At 39.7% G+C, this 22,585-nt stretch overlaps 1 protein-coding gene across 5 annotated transcripts in view; it reads left to right on the forward strand.

Moving 5' to 3' along the window:
- The window catches only part of NFATC2 (nuclear factor of activated T cells 2), a 191,062-nt gene that overhangs the window by 9,683 nt on the left and 158,794 nt on the right, over positions 1-22,585 (forward strand). For 2 of the 5 annotated variants that reach the window (XM_087928992.1, XM_087928990.1), the window contains exon 1: positions 8,313-8,829. The exons of 2 other annotated variants lie outside the window; for them this stretch is intronic. In XM_087928992.1, coding sequence (XP_087785118.1) covers positions 8,697-8,829 — 133 coding nt within the window. In that variant the 5' untranslated portion in view covers positions 8,313-8,696. Of the gene's footprint in view, positions 1-8,284; positions 8,830-22,585 lie in introns of those variants that run through there. One more of the 5 variants, XM_087928991.1, reaches the window with a different exon arrangement.

The raw sequence follows: 22,585 nt of genomic DNA on the forward strand, positions 1-22,585 counted from the left end.
AAAATATTATCAGTTAGTACCTAGGGCATTATGCTTGTGTGTGTGTGTGTGTGTGTGTGTGTGCATAGTTAGCCTTTATCTTTAAAATGGATTATTCTTGTTAATATATTATAGAGAAAAAAAGCCATGAATATTTCTGATAAAGAAGACTTTGGACCATACAACATAATACAGCTGTAACCAAGTTTAAAGCTGAATCCAATTAATTGTTTCTTAAATTGCTTGTTTCCAGTGGAAATTAACTCAATACACCCCCCCCCCCTTTCAGTAGTTTTTAAATTAATAATAGAATCAATTTGTAGTTTTTAATATGCTACCGTATAAGACTTGGCTGGTATTTTTTCTGTTCCCAAACAACTAAACAGGTACATAATAAAAAGAAAAAATTGCGCAGGAATAAAAAATTACAAAATATGTAATTTATTTAGCATACATGTATGCTCAAGAGAACCTTATCAGATCCTTTTCTGACATATCTAACAACAAATTCTGTACTTATGTTTTAGCAACAATTCCTGTTCAAAAGGTAATAGATCTAAAGTTGAGCAAACTCTGTTGCTCCACTAAAATAATGTCATCGTTCACCTCTGTGGAGGAAAAAGTCTGGGATAATAATATCTTATGAAGCCTTTTCCAATATTTGGTTTCCTATATACTTTTTATTATGATATGTACATTCCATTGGTTTTCAAGGCTGCCTTCAGCAGTTTTAATGGAACATGGAGATTATGAGCAATTTTTCCATTGGCTTTTCTTACCAAAACCACATTATGCTTCAAACTGGGAGCAATATCTCTGACTCAGACTGACCCCAAAATTAAATATGTTTTTAAGAGATTTGTATTCATATTTTATTTTTACTTTGTATAAAACACATATGTTTGGTGGGAAACTTTTGTTATTTGTAGCAACAACGGTAATGTTAATTAATCTTTGTTCTCCCTGCCCTGTTCTTATAGCCTTCCCTAATATGAAGGCTTCCAGATTTCCGAGAATTCCCTGACCGGTCCCAGAATTCCCAACTAGCACTATTGGAGAACATTGTGAAAGGAAAGGGTATCTAATTATTTTGTTCCAAAGCTAGTTCTGTGGATTTCAGAGTTCCTTGAATGCAACATTTCTCACACATTTTCTTGGTGGTATGGATTTAACTTAAAAATGGATCGGAATTAGCAATATTCCTCACATGAAGTTCTTTGGGCAAAAGGCATGTTCAAATGGGCTCATTGTGTGTGCAAACTGATCTGTGTGATCAGCTCAGAGGTGGTATTCAGCAGATTCTAGCCAGTTCTGGAGAATCAGTTCTGAAGAACTGTAGCGGAATTTTTGAGTAGTTCGGAGAACCAGCAAATACCACTTTTGACTGATCCTGCCCCCATCTATTCTTTGCCTCCCGAGTCCCAGCTGATCGGCTTGGTCTTCTTTTGTTGCCCTGCACAGGAAAATGGGGCTGGAAAGCAGGTTAGTGGGGTGGGGAGGGAATGGGATTTTGCAGTAACCTTCCCCAGGAGTGGGGAGGGAATGGGGATTTTGCAGTACCCTTCCCCTGCCACGCCCACCAAGCCATACTACACCCACCAAGCCACTCCCACAGAACTGGTAATAAAAAAATTTTTGAATCCCACCACTGGATCAGCTCAAGTGTGAAGGGACACCTACTTACAGCAAAGTGCAAGCAAATATCTTTCCAAGGAGATGTAAGCCTTACTGTGAATCTATTTGGGAGGTGGGGCAGGCTGCAAACCCTTATCTATTCGTACATAAACCCTCTTTCATCAGCCTTCCCTGGTAAACAGAATTAATAGAATCTTGTAAGTCTAAAAGTAGAAATCTCCCACTGTCTCCTTTATATCAGGGGTGTCAAACTCATGGCTCATGGGCTGGATGCATCATGCACTGGCCATTCCCACCCCAGGTTTAGCGAAGGGAGGAAAAATCATGATACATCACATGATGATGCCATGACAACATGTGTTTGACACTCCCACAGGGAGTGTGGGTTAGAAAAAGTTACCTTACAAGTAACTCTTAATAAGTGCTCATATCCAGCAATATAGCTAGCTGATTTTTAAATCCTCGATGGAATGTTGACTTCAGTTGTATAGCAAAACTGGCTTGCAATTTTCCAGGAAACCACTAGGTGGCAGAAAGCCTTGAGAACTTTCTGCATCTCTTTCCTGCCCTCTAGTGGCTTTCAAGACTTGCAGCTATAATCCTTAAATGATCCGTCATCTCTTAGAAACCATTTGAAGTTTTGATGAATTCTGCCAGAAGGGCACTTGTCAACCTGCTCAGTTTTATGTCTGGTTACAGCATGACTGATGATTTATGGTGGGGGAGGGGGATCGTTGCCAGTTTTCGTTTTCAGCCTGTCAAGGACCATGTGTACAGTTGCCTATAGCATGCAGTTAATCAGCATGCTGATGGACTCTGACATTTCCATTCTTGGCCCACCTGCTTATATCCAAATCTTGGCTGCTCTCCTTATCCATTTTTGCTCTCTTTAATTGGTCATTTTCTGCTCCCTATAAGTTTTAGTTTTCCAGAGTTTGGACCTGAAAGGATCTACCTTAGACAGGGAAGGGCTAGGTCATGGAACAGCTTGGGTTTTTTTTTTTCCATGTCTTTTCAGTGAGTATTTTTCTTGGTTCACTCCTGGCATATGAGATATTCTTAACTACTTGAAACATCCAGTTTGCCTGGTTTGTATAAAGGCTGTTATTCTCCACTCAAGGAGTAGAGAGACACTTGCATCTGCACACAAGCACTCAACGATAAAGCACTAGAAAAACATTAAAATTCAAAATATTCAATTCATATTTGTTCATGCTACAGAGCACACCTACAAATTCACAACTGTGGGAGTTATTCTAGAGAAAATGAGAAGATTGGCTCAAGATTTCCCAACAGGTTTTGAGCCTAGAGACAGATTTGAACTGTGATCATGGCCTGGTGGTATTTCCCTTGTTACCATGCTGATTCTCAAGGAAATTTTTCTAAGGCTTTAGAGTGAGCGCTGTAATTTTAATCTTTGGTGTGACTTTGCAGACACTAAAAATGGCACCTATTGGTGCAGTATATTTCAACTGGAATTATCTCTCAGACTTAAAATAACCTTCTGCTCAGTGCTTTACCCCTGTTTCAGTAACATAACTCTGCATTACAATACTATTTATTGATGCTGGCTGGGGAATTCTGGGAGTTGAAGCCCAAAGTTGAGAAACATTGCCATTAGCAGGTCAAAGGTAGGAAATATAGGCGGGGATATTGACCATGGGAGGGACGCAGTGGCTCAGTGGCTAAGACGCTGAACTTGTTGATCAGAAAGGTCGGCAGTTCGGCAATTCGAATCCTTAGCGCTGTGTAACGGAGTGAGCTCCCATTACTTGTCCCAGCTTCTGCCAACCTAGCAGTTCGAAAGCATTTAAAAATGCAAGTAGAAAAATAGGGACCACTTTGGTGGGAAGGTAACAGCGTTCTGTGCTCCTTCGGTGTTTAGTCATGCCGGCCACATGACCACGGAGACGTGTTTGGACAGCGCTGGCTCTTTGGCTTTGTAGTTTCGGAGATGAGCACCACCCCCTAGAGCCAGAAACGACTAGCACATATGTGCGAGGGAAACCTTTACCTTTACCTTATTGACCATTAGATAATGTCCACTTATAAAGCAGATGTTGGTGTGACATGACTGTATTGATGAGTTCACCTATGCATTGTGATGATGTGATGAATTACATTAATTCATTTGTTTCATATAGCTGGCATATTCTATTAATTTTCAGGGGATGAATTACATTAATTCATTTGTAGTCCAAATTGATGATGATGCAAAATGCTGATTTTGCATTTTGGAGAAACTACTTAACAGCTTTTGCCTTCAGAAATCATGAGTGCTCCATTGCTGGAGGCTTTTAAGAAGAGCCTGGACAGCCATTTGTCTGAATTGGTACAGGGCCCCCTGCTTGACCAAGGGGTTGAACTAGAAGATCTCCAAGGTACCTTCTAACTCTCTTATTCGGTTAAGACATAAAAAATAAGAGGCTAGGAAAGAAAAGTAAACATAAGAAAAGACAGCTAAAGAAGATGGTGATTAAGCCTGTCTGGTTTGCTGCTGAAGCACTGCTTGGCTGGATGACATCCAGATCCCTTCTGTAATGCTTGTTTTGGCAGTGCTGAGGATATGCAACTAGCTAATCTAGAGGGCAGACATCTTAGTCTGGGCTGTTAAAAGTATATATGTGTGTGTGTGTGTAAAACTATAAGCCCAGAAGTGCACCATTGGCGTTTTACGTAAGTACTAGAAAGCACCATAAATGTTGGCTTGGCTTGCTGTACTTTGTTCCATGTCATTTTTATTATCCTGATGTTTGAGGAGTCATCTGCAAATGTGATTCAAATTATAGGGCTGGGTTACTGTTCACTGAGGCTTTGGGACCAAACAATGCTTCGAGAAGGGAGAAAAGACACACTTCTATCTATATAAATGTCTTAGGTTTTGAATGTCTTTTTACTTCCAAAGTTATACTAAAAGTGTCAGCCCTGAAGCTGACCTGACCAAAGCCATTTTTGACTGCTTCAGTGTTGCCATACCGGTGCTGAGGGATAGGGAGGGAGGGATTTGAGATAGTTAGGATTCTGTAGCCAAAACAAAATATTTTCTCTTGGGAACCAAGGACATTCTCACACCTGGTCAGAGGAAGATGGAGTGATGTCATCTGGCAGCCAGACCGCACCGTGATTGGACTGTGTGACTGGTTGTTTGAGAAAATGGGGAAACTTTTCCTTTTAATTAGGTAAAAATGGCGGAAGTCTTCAGAGTTGGTTTTCACCAGATCTGTGCCAATGTGATATTCTTGATATGGATCTATTACTTGGAACTCTGACAAACAGACTGCCTTGGTCTTGTTTGAGATGGTCCACTGTCTGTCCAAAATATTCTATAATTAGTTCAAATTTGGGTTGCAGGTAGTCCTTGACTTACAACCATTCATTTCATTATCATTCAAAGTTACAACAGCAAAAATGTGACTTCTCACACTGTCAGTCATAGCATCCCCATGGTCATGCAATCAAAATCCAGGTGCTTGTTGTCTGGCATGTTTTCACAATAGTTGCAGCTTCCTGGGATTGTGCGATCACCATTTATGATCTTCCCAGGTGGCTTCCAACAAGCAAAGTCGATAAAGGAAGATAGATTCATTTTACCAGTGCAGCAAAGAAGACTTGAAATTGGGTGCAGCTCACTTAATGACTGCATTGCTTAGCAGTCCTGGTTGTACCATAGCTGTAAATTGAGGACTACCTTATAAAGGTAAAGGTTCCCCTTGCACATACATCCTAGTCATTTCCAGCTCTAGGGGCAGTGCTCATCTCTGTTACAAAACTGAAGAGCCAGCACTGTCCAAAGATGTCTCCGTGGTCATCTGGCCCGAAGGCACACAGAATGCTGTTACCTTCCCATCAAAGTGATCCCTATTTTTCTACTTGCATTTTTACATGCTTTCGAACTGCTAGGTTAGCAGAAGCTGGGACAAGTAACGGGAGCTCACTCTGTTACGCAGCGCTAGGGATTCGAACTGCTGAACTGCCAACCTTTCTGATCGACAAGCTCAGCGTCTTAGTCACTGAGCCACTCCGTCCCTGCATCTTTTTTGCAGCCAGTTGGAACTGCAGTTCTGTTGGTGGCATGTTACAATCTCAACAAGTTTGGAAGTTGCCAGATTGGGAAAGGGGCATGTAGCACATGCATTTGTATGCAAGATCTGGCTTAGAAATCTGAATTTAGCTTTTGCAAATGAGGTTGATTATCTGAGGACATTGAGGAATATAATATATAACTTGTGTGTCACACAAGGATTTGGGGAATTTTATATATCAGGTGGGGTGGAATGGAGATAAAGGTAGGATATTAATTTTATTCTAACATCATCTGATTTACAGTTCCTAACTTCCAGTTATAATGCAGTTATTATGGTCCTAAGTTGTGATAGCATTTAGCAATAGCACCTAGACTTATATACTGCTTTACTGTACTTTATAACCCTCTCTGCAGTTTACAGAGTCAGCATATTTCCTCCAACAATCTGTGTCTTTATTTTACCCACCTTGGAAGGATGGAAGGCTGAACCAACTGGTGAGATTTGAACTGCTAAACTTCTGGCAGCCAGCAGTCAGCAGAAGTAGCCTGCAGTACTGCACTCTAACCACTGTGCCACCATGGCTCACAAGTGATCCTTGTAAAGTGGGTGACCCACAGTGACCTATCCAATTTGATGACCTTTTTTTGTGGTGGTCATTAAGCAAATACCACAGTCATTAAGAAAACATCATCATTAAGAGAATCAGTTGTTCACTATGGGATGGTTTTCCTGAAAACTAGAAATAAATGTAAAACTTGGTCACATGTTCAACATTTTGCAATATACTGACAAAACACCTGTGCAACAAGGAAGTCCCCCCCCCCCCATTTCTTTCTAGCACTTCTGTACCTGTTTTCAGTTACATGCTGTTAACTTTGTATACAAGGCTTTATGCAAACTTTACTAATTTACCTTAGTGAAAGGCAATAGTTAAATGTTCTTATACAGATGTCCTGCACTTGTTTTTCATGTATTTAATAAATACATCAGTAGCTTACGTAACTATTGAGAGGCAAAAGGACAGTGTCACATCTGAGGTGGCACGCTTGAGAATGTACTGTTTTTTAAAATAAGTTTGATCAGGATGAAAAACTGATTAATATTTCATGTAATCAAATTTTTATGCATTTCAAAATGTGCATTTTGTATGTTTTCCCACAGGATACCAGCTTATGGTATATTAAATCACCAATATTTGAATAATTAAAATACACAAAATGCCTTTAATGAAATAATAAATTGTACAGGAGGCAGTGATGGCAGTTATGCAGCTCATCATTACATTTAAAATAGACACATAATTTTATAAGGCCTGAGAGATATCAAATCAGTAACTGACCTCCCCTTGCTTTTAACAATGTTCCCCTTTTCTTATTATTAGCACCCAAAGCTTTCAGGAACATCGGAAAGGCGCGCGGTTTGTGTAGCCTCATATCCCTCGCAAAATTCATCCCTGCGACCTTGTTTCTCCCCATTTCCCATGCCCCATTCAAGGGAGCGCACGTGTATTTATTTGCCTTCATATGTGTCTGCATGATTTAAGCATCGGTTTCCCCAGTCCCAACTTCCACGCTTCTTTTGATAGCAGGAAGAAACGCATCCGGCGAAAGTTCACTTTCTTTTTTCCCTCCGCTTTTTCCCGCGTGGTGAATTTTTGCAGCGAAGTGAAAAGAATCGTGGGATCCCCTCTTTTCTCTCTCCAGGGGAAAACGAAGTTAGGCGCTGGTTCAGCATGTCGGGCTGCTGCAAACAACTTTAGGGTTATTATCCCAAAGGTGCTTTTTCAGAAGGCAACTGGACTTCGTTCTTGTTTTTTTGAAGTTATTTCGCTTCTTATCCAAGAAGCTTCTTCGGTTCCTCACGATCCTGCCAGAGCTTTCAAGCTTCTCGAATGAGAAGCGTAACTGGACTTTCTTGGTTTTTTTCTTCTTTTCGGAAGACATTTCGCTTCTCATCCGAGAAGCTTTTTCAGCTCTGGCAGGATCGTGGGAACTAAAAAAGCTTCTCGGACGAGAAGCGAAACAACTTCAAAACAACAACAAGAAAGTCCAATTGCCGTCTGGTTATCTCAAAGGTGCTTTTTCCAAAGGCGACTGAACTTACTTTTTTTTTTTTTCCTTTGAAGACATTTCGCTTCTCATCCGAGAAGCTTCTTCAGCTCTGGCAGGATCGTGGGGAATCGAAGAAGCTTCTCGGATGAGAAGCAAAACAACTTCAAAACAACAAGAAGAAAGTCCAGCTGCCTCCTGAAAAAGCACCTTTGGGACAACCATGACCTGGATGCCTGAGAATCTCTACAGGCCCTTAGGGTTAGCAACCCAGCCCGCGGGCAAAGCGTCACCTGCGGAGACCCCCCGCGTCCGCATCCCCACGTTCTCAGGGCCCCGCGTGTGTAAGCGTAAAAAGTCCGCCCGCTCTTGGCCACCTTTTCATCTCTCCATCTGGTTCCCAACCCTCCCTCCCCTCCACCTCCACCTCCACCTCCAAAGCGCAGCTTCCACTTTCTCCCGCTTTGAAGAGACGGGGCCGGGCAGCGATCAGCGGTGGGAACGCCGCCGCTCCTCCCCTCCCCTCCCAGAGGCAGCGCCGCCTCTTCTCGCCCCAGGTGGCTCCCCGCGAACAGGAAGTTTCCTCGCCGCGCCTCGAACGGGCTTCACGCTCCGGGAGCGAAGCTGCAGCCGTGCAGAGGGGCCAAGGGCGGCGAGAGAGCTGCAGAAGTGGCGAAGCTCTTGCGCGTGCAAGCGCCTCTTCTTTGCCACGCGAGGTGGCGGAAGGAGATCCCAGAGTTTGGGGCCAAACGACCTCCCAGGACCTAGGGGATTCCCCCCTCCCCTCTCCCCTCCCCTCCCCGAGAAGTTTAAAGGAAGCCTGCGTTTCATTTTTTTTTTTTATTCTCGAGTTGCACGGTTCAGACGAGCGGGCGTTATCAATCATTCTTCTTGCGATTGCTTGCGAAGGGAGGGCAGAGTTGCCCCTCCCGTGTTTTTCTGCCTCTTCCCCCCACCCCCCGCTTCCCCAATTAGAATTGTAAAGAGATCACCCTTAGACGATATAGAGATGGCTTCCAGTCCAAACGATTCGGATCCGAACTCCCAGCAAGGGGACGATGATCCGAATCCAAATATCAGTCCTCAAGAAGAGCTGGACTTCTCGATTTTATTTGATTATGACTATTCGCAGCCAGTAGCAGGTTTGTGACTTTGGATTATTATCCTGTTATTAGCAGCGTGCATTTTATTACTCTTATCGACACCTTCGAGCTTAATGGATGCTTTTCAAGAGAACTTAGGAGTGTGTTTGGAATGGATGGGGTTTTTTTTTTCCCTGAAGGATGCGTGTTCCCAAGGTCCAAGGAATAGTTTACAATGGAGCTGGTGTCATTCGGTGGCCGGGATGGGATCCTGTTTCTTTAGCACTTCGGTTGGAAACTATCTGATCAAGAGTTGGGCTGGCTTGGCCTGGCCTGTACAGGAAAAAGTGGTTTTTCTGCAATTAACCCTAAAGAGGGCAGCAGGGAAACTTTACTATGTTTGCTGAGGCTAATTAGGATCATCTGCAGTTTAAAAAGTTTACTTTTCTTCCATCAGACTAAGGTGGGGTTGAAAGTCTGCCTATATCTTTCTGTTTAGAGAGGGATGGATTATTAGATTCTCTGCTGGTTTTTTTTTTATAGGCCAGGCAAATCTAAGAAGCAACAGCAGAAAGGGAACTGTCATGAAAATAAAAAAAAATATAGTGCCAATAGTATCATATCTTAGCACACCAAAGATGCTTCTTTGTCATTTCTGGGTCATATAGGTAACCGCTTTTTTTTCTTTTCATGACTTTCTGTTTTATCTGACAGCATCAAAACTTTCATTGCACTGTTTGTTTGTCCTAATGCAAAGCACAGATCCAGAGGATAGAGCCAGAAATTCATATTGGACATTGGCTTTGCTAGAATCAGTAGAATCAGTAGACTTTTAGCAATCAGAAGCTTGCTAAAATCAGTAGGTTGAGTAACAGAAGACAAGTCTTTGGTAGCCTTGACTGAAAACCAGAGTGCAACAATTGTAATTTCTTGCCCTGTTTGTAAGTTGCTGTAGAATGTCACACTATTTCTACTAGCCTCAAGGCAATGATTGCATTGCTCATGTTTTCAAAGTGTGTGTCTTTGGATGTGATAAAATATACCTGGGGTTTTGCTTTTTTTTTTTATGTCCCGTAAAAATACCACACTGCTTGTTCATGCATCACATGTTCTTGTTACACATTGGGAATATCTAAAAGTCAGGATTCTGAGATGTTTCTTTATTTCATAGTACATAGATATTTGGCAAACACAGTCTCTGAAAACTCCGGGAAGCACGGTTTAATATGTGTCAGAAATTGCAGATGGTGTGGAAAACAATGGCATACTCATGTGAGTTTGCCTCTTAATTAGTCATCAAAACGGACAGTATGGTTTCCCAGTCATCTTCTGAGTATGGTCAGTTTTCTTTTGGCAGGATTTTCTGTACCAATGTTAACATAACAAATTCTATAGCAAATTGTTTTGAAGTCTCTACTGCTGTCCAACAGTAACCACATCTACCAAGAAATGAAGCAAGAATTGGGATGTCTCAGTTAAAAACAAAAACCATCACTCAGATTCAATAATCTTTGATTTCAGAAGGGGGATTCACTTCTTAAGCTCTGCTATTAAGATTTTTTTTTTAAAAAAAAAAACCTGTTTGCTACTACTGCTAATACTAAATATCTTAGGTCAGGAGTCTGGCAACTTTAAGGCTTATGGACTCTCAGAATTGCCCAGCCAGCATGACTAGCTGAGGAATTCTGGGAGCTGAAATCCACAAATCTTCAAGTTGCCAAGTTTGGAGACCCCTGTTTTTAGGTCATCCCGTGACTCACGATTTGGTCCTGTCTGCCTGTTGTATGCAACAGTGAAGCTATAAATAAGCTCTCCCCCCCCTACCTCCCCAAATCAGAGATGGAAGAGGCAGATTCATAAAGAAAGGATGGGCAAAGATTGCAAATGGAAAGGTGCAGAGTGTATTCCTCCCTCTTTTCAGTCAGTTGAAGAGCTGCTTTGACCTAGAAAGAGAGAGCAATTGACTTGGATCCCAGGAGTTTTGAATTGCAAGCCATGATACTGTTTGAAAAAGAAAAACTGTTTGTAATTCAGATATAATCAAAAACAGACATGTGGAAACCTGCAAAGCATTCCCTTCTGCATGCTTCTCAGCCATTTATAAATGCAAATTAAAGGTTTTTCTTTTGCTATTGTAACCTCTAATATTGTTGACATTATTGTAATCACATAGTTTTAAACAGTTTTAATTTTCTTATTTACCAACATATTGCTTGTTTTGCCTCTTTGGGGTAGAATATAATCAATATGTAATTTTTCCATCCCACCCCAGTTTTCTTTAATCCGATTGCAAAAGAACAGCAACAATCAACATTCTCAGCAATCATGACCCAATAGCCAAAAGTGCCAAGCTGGGCCTGTCATACTTTTTTTTAAAAATGATTTTACTGCTGGGGACAGACTTTTTAAATGAGACTGTCATTATATGAAAGTCTTCGTTTAGATGGGATATATCCAGAGAAGGTTTAGATACACAACTGCAATGAATGTAGTCAAACATTCTTGTGAATGAATATATTATTATAGAATGAAGAAAGGTTTACTGATTTTTTTCTGAATATGGACAAGAGGGAATATAACCAAGAGTGATGGATTGTACATGAGGGTAGATCTACTACAGTTGCTTTTATGTCACACCTTTTGAACAAATGACTACTGTGAACAATAACTTAGAATGTGTAAAATGGTGTAATCCTACAGTGCCAAAACCATGACTGAGAATATCTTTTCCTGTGAAATAAGTCAACAGTAGTTGCTAATTTACAATTCTGATGGTGGGTCTAGAGAGATCAACACAATGTTTTTACAGCTTTAATGCACAGACATTCAGTTAAACAATAAACCCAGTTTACTGGTTTATTACCGAACTTTGGGAAATCTGAGGTTATCTTTGATTCCTAGGTATGCACAGGAAAAAAATGTCAGTGATTTTCTTATTAAAACACCTTATATTTTAGTTATTGTTTTAAACCAAAAGCAAAAGTAGGGCTGCTAACTTAAATACCTTTAATAGAAATAAGCTTAACTGAATCAGTGAGACTTAAAATTCATGCATTGGATCATGATGGAAATGCTTATCTTTATGGATGTATTTAATTCTTCATATAATACAAAGAGAACTCAGTGATGCAATCCGTAGAATTGTGCTACAATACTTTTCAGTTAAATTAGGTTATCAGATCTGAACTACCAACATTGTGACAGCCGTAAAACAGTAGAAAAGAATTAGCTTATCAGCCCCCCGCCCCCCAGGTAGATCAAGCCAGGAAATCAAATCCAACTACTTTTACTGAAATTGGCTATAATAGCTGAATCTTGCAATTCTGATTGTGTTTTGCCTCTTCCTCCTCCTTGTATTTCAGTGAATCAGGGCATCTGAGCCACTTCTGAATGTTATGTCATAATTTAGGAATAAAAAAGTCCCCCTCAGTTGCTTTTGTTTATGTAATTCTTGTATATCTCCATCAAGGTCACCTTACTTACTCTCTACAGAGCAGTTTTTCTTAAACTTTTCCTGGTATTGATCCTTTGGAATGTGGGTGACCCCTTCTCTATCAAATTTGAGAAGTTGGTGCAAGTAAAGTTGTATTTTACCCCCATTCAAATTCCTGGAACCTAGGTTTATCATGGATCCGAGGTTAAAAATTCCTGGGTTAGAATTTTTTGTATCTTTTGGACATTATACAGTGGTTTTCTGGATTTTTGCTCAACATGGAAGAACATTATGTGGGCATCTAAATGTTGGCTTCTCCAGCATCTTATAGTTAAAAGAAAACTCGAAGAGTGTTTGTTGTATTGGGAAAAAAAATGGTCAGTTATGCGGCTTTATTATCTCAAGCTGATTTACCCTCACAGAGAGTAAATGTTTAAGTGTCATGATCCAGGTGGTTACATTTGGTTCAACATTTTGATTTATACTGCATTATGAAACCTGTTGGATGGATCTGGTATAGATACACACTATGCTTAACCTACTTCATAAGTTTATAAGGATAAGTTTGGCCTTTTTGTAACTACCATAAGAAAAGGTGATATGTATATGTGTGTGTATGTATGATGATCCGGGGCGTGGCACAAAGGCAACACAGTCAGATAATCAATAAGAGTCCCTTTATTATCTCCAACTTCGCCCCCAGTGTCCAGATTATCTTCTGGCAGGAGAAAAACTCTCCCAGGAACAGCCTTTGACTGCAGAAGATTAAGTCCAAAACATGGTCAACACAAACTGTCACCATAAGTCCAATCAAGCCAAACTGAAGTAATTAGTTTGGCAAGGCAGGAGCAAGAATTTCAGATTTGAAGGCACTGCAAAACTCACATGGTTGGGAAGATGCCAGGAACATGGATAAGCAATGACAACACAAGATAAAGTCGCATTTGCTCCCAGCAGCCTGCCGCACACAGCCTGCCTTTCTTATCAACTGTGTTCCCAGCTGTGGCTAATGAAGGGAATCAGGGCCCTTTCCTCCCCCATAAGCCATGCAACCCACATTGCTTTTTTCTTCGTTCCTCCCTGTGTGCCCTAGGATGAAGAGGGAGTGGGCCTGGGTCTTCCTCTGAATTCTACCTTGTTCTACCTCTTTCCTGCTCTGCCCAGCTGGACTTTGTCCTTCCCCAGTTTCCTCCACAGCCAATGGAGCTACACTCTAACTCCCTGTCAGCTGTTCGTCTTCCTCCTCGGATTCAGACTTGGACAGGGGCATGAAAATATGTATATGTATGTATGTGTGTGTGTATGTATATAGGTTAAGTAACAATAGATTTTGTGACTACAGGGACTTAATACAGTAGATGGAAATATAATAAACCATAATGATCTGGATCAAGCTTGAAATTTAACCTTAGCAAAACGAATGCCTAAGTGAAGGGAAGACAGTAAAAGTAATGTCCTTTGGAACTGTGCATTCAAATTCTTAATTTCTAAAGCTTTAATCATGTGCTTATAGAACCCAATGCAGCAGCATTTGTTTGCCATTGGAAATCAAAACTGAATGAGATTATTGATGTTGTCACAATGCTTTCATTATTGGATGAAGGACTTGCTGGTACCTTATAGGTCCATTTGAAGCTGTGGCCTTGAAGTTGGCCATTGGCTCTGTGAAGCAAATTTTATTAGCAGTAAAAATATACATTCCTTGGAGAAAAATTGCATGGAAAAAATGCCTATCACCTGTAATATAATGCATGAAACCCATTATGTAAATTGCACTTAGCCCTAGTATGGGAATAACATTGCTACTAAGGCAAGCCTGCTTAGAATAATATTTTTTTTTAAATAATGTTTAGTATTTAAATTTTATATTTAAAATGTGTAAATAATATTTTTAATGATCAAGCTCACTTCAACAATCAGAGCATAGATGGAAAATTGGTGTGGCAGAAAGGTGTTTGCTTAAACTCTCTTTTTTCACAAACTGATTGGGGAGTCTGCCTTCCATAGTATCTATCTTAGATTGCAATCAGAACCATTGTTCTTTTATTGCAATCCCCTCTCCCCAGTAGAAGTCACCTTTAAGAAAATATGCAAAGGGTTTAGAAAACCTGCAGTGCTGATGTTGATTCATTCTTAAAGTATAGTGTTACAAACTAGCTTGTTGTTCACATCAGCAAGATGTATGGCACTGTGTGGCACCAGATAATAGATAATCAGAGTTGGAAGGGACCTTGTAGGTAATCTAGTCCAATCCCCTGCCCAAGCAGGAGACCCTACACCATTTCTGACAAATGGCAGTCCAATCTCTTCTTGAAAGTCTCAAGTGATGGCGCTCCCACAACTTCTGAGGGCAAGCTGTTCCATTGGTTGATTGTTCTCACTGTCAGAAAGTTTCTTCTTATTTCCAGGTTAAATCTCTCCTTGTTCAGTTTCCATCCATTATTCCTTGTCTGGCCTTTGGGTGCTTTAGAAAATAGCTGGACCCCTTCCTCTTTGTGGCAGCCCCTCAGATATTGGAAGACTGCTATCATGTCTCCCCTGGTCCTTCTCTTCACTAGACTAGCCAAGCCCAGTTCCTGTAACCGTTCTTCATATGTTTTAATCTCCAGTCCCCTAATCATCCTAGTTGCTCTTCTCATGCAAACATTTTGGGCTCTGACCAGAAAATCTTAGTTCAAGCTTCTGCTTAAATCACCAAGGTTGTAGAGTGCTTGGGGGCAATCACTTTCTTTATCCCAACTGAGATTTTGGGGTTGATATGAGGATAAAGTGGGAGAGGAATGTATCTTGGCTTCAGCTTGGAGGACAGATGAAATTATCATTATAACTTTTCATCCTGTGTGAATGGAGAGTAAAAGATGCCACTGAACAGACTTGGAAAGCACTTCCAGAGACTGTTTTCCTTATTCTGAGGGCCTGAATGCCATGATTATTAATTTTTGGTATTTTTGAGATGGAAATCATTAGTGTAGGAGAGATCACAACAAAACATATAATCTGGAGGACATTCTTTGCTTTCAGAAGACACCATTATGAGTCTGTAAGTAATCCTTTGTACATCAGTGATCTTTAATGTTCCAAGATTAAAGCATGTTTACAAAGAGATGGATTTAACAAAAACAAAAACCTTTAGTCCACATGTCGAAGTGTGCCTAGAAATTGTGGAAGATGACTGTTTTCTCAATTATGTTAGCTTCATTGGAACTGAAATTAGTTTTGGATGTTTACCAGAAATGCAATTCTAGCTATGGGTCAGGATCCCAAACTTTCTCTTCTTTCCTGTAAACATTCTCAAAGTGTGTTCTAAAGAAATTCCAAAATCAAGAGGAAGCAGTACATTTGTTTCAAGCCTTTAACAATTAAACATGGATAGGGCTCCTGGCCGATCTGGTTTTGTCAAAATTTTCTATTATATGATATTACCAAAAATCCTCTGGATTTTCATTGCTGTAATTTAATACATTCAAAAGCCCACCCGGAAATATACTACACATACAGTATGTCTGTTATATTTATTTTTACACTAGCCAGCTTTTAAGACTCAGGGAGGTTTATAATTCAAGATCTTCTTCATCAGAAATCCATTGTTGCCCCCAAATTGACATTATTCAAACATCAATAAACCATAAAAGCAAAACTTGCCCAATCTCAATATACAAAACAAAAATCCAAACTTCACATATTATAATTTAAAAGTCCATCTAAACAAAAGAGGCTTGACAGCTTTGGAGACAGATGAAAGAGAGGTCAGGATGACCTTTGAGGGCAGATAATTAAACAACATTGCAACTAGACACAAGAACAGTTTTTTCCTGAACTCCATCACTCTGCTAAACAAATAATTCCCTCAACACTGTCAAACTAGTTACTAAGTCTGCCGTTACTATTACTATTAATCTTCTCATCCTTTCTTTCACCCATCTCCTCCCACATATGACTGTATGATTGTAACCTTGTTGCTTGTATCCTTATGACATTTTTATTGACTGTTTCCTAGTATAATTTGATTGCTTTTTGTACCCTATGACTATTATTAAGTGTTGTACCTTATAATTCTTGACTCTTGACAAATGTATCTTTTCTTTTATGTATACTGAGAGCATTTGCACCAAGACAATTTCCTGTGTGTCCAATCACACTTGGCCAATAAAGAATTTATTCTATTTTATTCTACAACATGGCCACAACAGAGAAGAACTATCTCTGGCTCCACAATTAATCTCTAGCATACTTAGGACTTTAAGCATCTGTTCCTTGATGCTTGCACAACATGAGAATAATCCATTTGGAGGAAATACAGATGGTCCTTGACTTATGACCATTTGTTTGGCCACTGTTCACAGTTACAGTGGTGCTGAAAATGATCCAGTCCTTGCACTTATGACCATTGCACCATCCCTACAGCTACGTGGTCCAATTTTTGACTCTTGGCAACCGGTATGTATTTATGATGGTTGCAACGTCCCAGGGCTACGCATGATCACCATTTGTAACCTTTCCACCTAGCTTCCAACAAGCAAAGTCAGTGGGTAAAACCAAATTTGCTTAACGGCCATGTGTTTTACTCAGCAGCTGCCACAATTTGCTTAATGACCACAGCAAAAAATAATAATAAGATCTGGCACAACTTGCTTAACAACCATCTTGCTTTAGCTGCAAAAGTTCCAGTCTCAATTCTGATTATAAATCAAGGACTACCTATAGTTCCTTGAATAACCAAACCATGCAGATTGCAGAGCTCTGAAAGCAGGGCTTTGAATTGGAATAAAAATCCAGAATGCAGGAAATTTAGTGTTATTTTACAGTAGCAGATCTCTACCATGTTGTGCCAACTGCATTTTCTGGCAGTCTTTAAAGCAGACCCATGGAGAAGGCTTTGCAATAGACTAAACCTGTCAGTTATTATTGTTAAGTCTTCTCACTCCAGGAAGGTTTGCAATTGGTTACCAGCTTAGCTGAGCAAAGGGTACCCTGGCCACGATTCCTAATCATTGGCAGGAGCCATAAATACCAATAACACTTACACTTTACAGTACTTTACAGCCCTTTCTAAGCTGTTTACAGAGTCAGCATATTGCCGGCAACAATCTGGCTCCTCATTTTACCCACTTTGGAAGGATGGAAGGCTGAGTCAACCTTGAACGTGGTGGGATTTGAACTGTCAAATTGCAGGCAGCCAGCAGTCAGCAGAAGTAGCCTGCAGTACTGCACTCTAACCACTGCACCACTGTGGCTCAAATCAAGGAGAATTCCCAAGTTCTCATTCCCAGAAATCCCATCCTATTCCTATTCCAGAACTATTACTGGATCTGGAACAAAGCCAGAGTGTTTCTCGCAGAGATTTGAGCTTGTTTAACCCCTTCAGTACAATATAGCACTCTTGGTACTTTGTCAGGATTTCATTCCTCAGTTCAGCCTGACGTATGGCTGAACATCATCGGCATGTTAATGAGACCTTAGTCGACCTCTCCCAGTGGCTTCCTATAGGGAAGAAGTCTGAGTTAGCTATGGATCATATGCTTGAGTATGGAACTAAAAGTTCTCAGATGGACATGCTCAGTTGAGCTTATTCTTGAGCCCTGGGAACTAGCATATTTAACTATTCCCTAGGTAGCAACAAATTCCCTAGGTAGCAAGAAATGTGCCAGAGGAGGGCCCTGCCTTCTCTTCTTGTTTCAGCTCCCCCATCCTCTTGTTTCCAAGACTTTCTTGACTTTTGTTAAGAAAGATCTAGGACAGGGGTCTTCAAACTTGACAGCTTTAAGACTTGTGGACTTCCAGAATTCCTCCTCCAGTCATGTTAGCTCAGGAATTCTGGGAGTTGAAGTCCACAAGTCTTAAACTTGCCAAGTTTGAAGATCCTTGATCTAGGATGAGAGGGGAGGGAAATTGCAAGAAGATATCAAAGTGAAAGGCAAGTTTGATCCCCTGCTGTTATCAACCTCAAATGCAGATTTTTTTTTCCTGAGAGTTCTTCCAGTTTTCAAAAAGATCTGGAGACTTTGGGAAAAGTGCAGAGAAGAGCAACTAAGATGGTTAAAGGTCTAAAGACTAAAACATATGAAGAATGGTTGCAGGAATTGGGTATGGCTTGTCTAGAGAAAAGAAGGACTAGGGGTGACATGATAGCAGTGTTCCAATATCTCAGGGGCTGCCACAAAGAAGAGGGAGTCAAGTTATTCTCCAAAGCACCTGAAGGCAGGACAAGAAGCAATAGAAGGAAACTAATCAATGATAGAACCAATTAGAACTAAGGAGAAATTTCCTGACAGAACAATTAACCAATGGAACAACTTGCCTCCAGAATACGCCAGCACAGGAAGTTTTTAAGAAGACATTGGACAACCATTTGTCTGAAATGGTACAGGCTTTCCTGCCTGAGCATGGGGTTGGACTAGAAGACCTCCAAGGTCCTTTCTTGTTATTCCTTTTATTCTGTTAAGCATTATTGTGATATAATTCTGAAGCCTCCATCAATATCAATCAGCCGGGCAATTTGTGAATAACTATTTTTAAAAAGCAGTATAAAAGGAAAATGTATAAACATGTATGTAGAAATGTATAAAAGTAGCAATCAGCAGATAGAAATAGCTAATAACAGCAGCCATCAGTTAAATTTCGGGAAATAATGTTTAATCAATTACTAGTATTTGTTAGGTTTAAGAAAACTTTGTAGGAATGAGTTTTTAAAAAGGTTTTTAACCTGATATCACAAAGTCTAGTGTCAGTGCTGAAGGAATGTATACTGGAAAGTCTACAAAGCTGATAGAAGAGAATATTCGTAGCTCAGGGTTGAACTTGTGGAGTCCTTGGTGATGACTGAAATTAGTCCGTTTTTCTGGAAAATACACTTATAATATAGGCCCTATCCACACAGCTGCTGTAAACAAAATGTTCATATCCCAAGGGGTAAAGGGACATTTTCTTCATGAAATAATTTCTCAACACAATGCAGGTCCAGATAGTGCACATGTTTGTTTGTGGAAAAGGAGAATTACACAATTTCAGCACTTTTAGACTTCTTAGAGCTATAGCTCGGTTTCTGATCTTAACATATAAAAAATGGGACCATATGGGGACTACTTTGGAACTTTGTATGTTTTTATTTTCAGGTATGCAAAGCAGATTAGTACTTTTCTTTAAGAAATGTGAAATGTATACAGAGATTCTTAGTCATCCAAGTCATGGTTGTCCCAAAGATGCTTTTTTCAAGAGGCAACTGGACTTCCTGGCTTTTCTTTGAAGATGTTTCGCTTCTCATTCAAGAAGCTTCTTCAGCTCTAAGAAGCTTCTTGGATGTGAAGTGAAACGTCTTCAAAGAAAAACCAGGAAGTCCAGTTGCCTCTTGAAAAAACACCTTTGGAACAAGAAATGTGAAACCGTTTGCCTCAAAAGAAAAGTTCCAGTCATAACTATAGAGAGATAATGAGAGTTATGTAGGAGGGTGGAGGTATGTTGAGTTAGATCAAAACTGCGTGCCCAAAATTAAGTTTTTTGTTGATGACTGTATGTATGTATGTATGTATGTATGTATGTATGTATATGTATGTATGTATGTATGGCATTCAGCTTTGTTCGGGTATTTTCCCATGTCATTGTAGTTGTGCTTTTAAAGTTGTAGCAACGTTTCGGCAGAATCTCATCTGCCATCATCAGGCATATATACATATATATATGTGTGTGTGTGTCTGTGTGTGTGTGTGTGCGCGCTTGCATATATATATATATATATATATATATATATATATATATATATATATATATATATATATATATATATATATATATATTTTCTTAAGTTTTCATGGTATTTATATGTATGGTATTCAGCTTTGTTCAGGTATTTTTCCATGTCATTATAGTTGTGCTTTTAAAGTTGTAGCAATGTTTTGGCAGAGTCTCATCTGCCATCATCAGGCTTCTGTATTGTGTGATGTGATGATGGCAGATGAGATTCTGCCAAAACATCGCTACAACTTTAAAAGCACAACTATAATGATGTGGGAAAATACCCGAACAAAGCTGAATGCCATACATATAGATACCCGTGAAAAATTAAGAAAACAAATATATATGTGTATATTGTTTCTTAATGTTTGGCAGTTGGCTTTAGAGTACAAGTAATCCTTGACTTATAATCTGTTCATTTAGTGACCGTACAAAGTTATAACGGCACTGAAAAAAGTGACTTATGACCATTTTTCACACTTACAACTGTTGCAGCACCCTTATAGTCACATGATCAAAATTTATTCACTTGGCAACCACCTCATATTTATCACAGTTGCAAGCAAAGTCAATAGGGAAGCCAGATTCATTTAACAACCATGTTATTAACTTAACAACTGCAGTGATTCATTTCACCACTGTGGCAGGAAAGGTTGTAAAATGGGCCAAAAAGGTTCACTTAAGAAATGTCTCATGTAGCCAAAGAAATTTTGGGCTCAGTTTTGGTCATAAGTTGAGGATTCCCTGTAGTAGAATCAGGACGAGCCTAGGCTATTAAGCCAAATAAATACTTCAGTAAATAACTCAAAGTCTGGATTGTTAGAGAATAGCAGTGTAAGCAATGAGCTTGCTTTAGAGGTTTGCAGTGGAGGCTGCTTTCAATTAGTCCTATACACACAGTACCTATATGATGAATTAGAGAAAACTATTGCTGAAGTGTGTCTAGCTGCACACTAATTTGTTGCATGCTAACTGGCACAAGCTGACATTGCCATTTTAGTCAGGATGGAATAAACAACAACAAAAAAAACCCCTTATTCCTCTGTGTTCAATAAGTTGTTGGCTGGTCTTCCTGTCTTCACAGCAGAGGCATATTCCAGCACAACGGTAGTCTTCATGAAGCTATGTGATTAGCAGCTGGGTTTATTAATTACAGGCTCCCAGTTTTGGTGGCCATGGAGTCTAGATTGGAAGATTTATATTAGACCAAATTGGATTACTTAATATTGAAAGCAGGAACGGCAGATTTTGTACTAGCCTCATGCTTTGTCTATTCAATAATTGGGCTGGCAATATACCATTATGGATGTTTCCATGACTACGGACTACGATGTCACAAAACACATGTGTTGTAATGACGAGGCAGTCAAGTTGTTTGATCATGAACAACTGAATCATGATGATCTTTATTGGAGCCTAGTCTTGCATTTATACACATTTTTAATTATCCTCCATCATTGGTTAACTTTGGTTACTGCTTAACTTTCGTTACTGTTTAGCATAGAAATCCATACAATTAATTATCTCTAGTTAAAGTCTAACATATGTTTACTTCCTTTCTCTAATCCTCCTTTAGATTAGTGACTTTGTTTACCTGAGTTGTATTTGCTTGGAAACATTCTTTATCTGAGGTTTGCCATCCGAGATTGGAACATTCCTGCAATTACAACTCTACATATCCTCGTTTTTTATTTTAAATGGAAGATTCAAAGATTTATGAATGTATTGCAATTGTAGAGGATTAAGAGAGGGGGAAGCAGGACGAAACAATGCGAATAAATTTGGAATACATTGAATAAAACAACAGATTGCAATTAGTACAATAATAATAATTATAGCATAAAAGAAAAACTGTCTGAGCCAATACCAATCAGGGAGCCAATTGGTTAGCCGCTCAAAAGGTGAGTAATGAGCATGGATATTATTTTAAATGTATGATTGTAAATTGGCAAGCTCATCCTCAATAGTTTTATTCAAAGAATGAAAATGCACAGCACATCCACGGTGTCCAACTAATGTACAGAATCCTCCCTGACAGGCTAAAAGATAGTCTGTAGCAAAACGCTGCTGTAAGACATCTTGATTTAAGTCTTCTATTTCATGCTGCAAATCACGAATAATAGCAATGGTAGCATTGATGGATTTTTCAAGTCAGCAGGTGAGACCAAGAATAGATCGTCTGTTTTCTTGAGCAATTATGCCAGGATAAGAGCCTAGAGTAAGGACTCCTGTAGCGGCCCCTGCCAATGCACGGCCAAATGTAGAACCAGAAGTGTCAATAATGACTTCATCATTACATGTAGGCCCCAGAAAGGAACGCCGCTGTCGAGTTGATGGGAGCGTACCTATTTGAACAGGTAGAGTAAAATAACCTACAGTTGCACATTGATAATCTGAGGATGAACATTAGTAGCATATTTATCAAAAAAGAACCACATATTAGGATCCTTAAGCTACCAACCAGCGCATATCGATCCTGTATTAGATTGATCAGAGGCATTAAAAATAGGAAAATTGTCAGGATACATATCAGGAGCTATATTAATTCCATGCAAAGAAGAATTAAAGGTACCTGACAACCAATAGTAGTCAGAACAATAACTATAATTCCCTAGCTTTTTAAATATGTGCTGAGCATCTTCATAATCAGACCAA

This window comes from Pseudonaja textilis, chromosome 3 (genome assembly GCF_049901715.1).
Source record: "Pseudonaja textilis isolate UNSWEBS1 chromosome 3, rPseTex1.2, whole genome shotgun sequence".
NCBI classification, from domain to species: domain Eukaryota; kingdom Metazoa; phylum Chordata; class Lepidosauria; order Squamata; family Elapidae; genus Pseudonaja; species Pseudonaja textilis.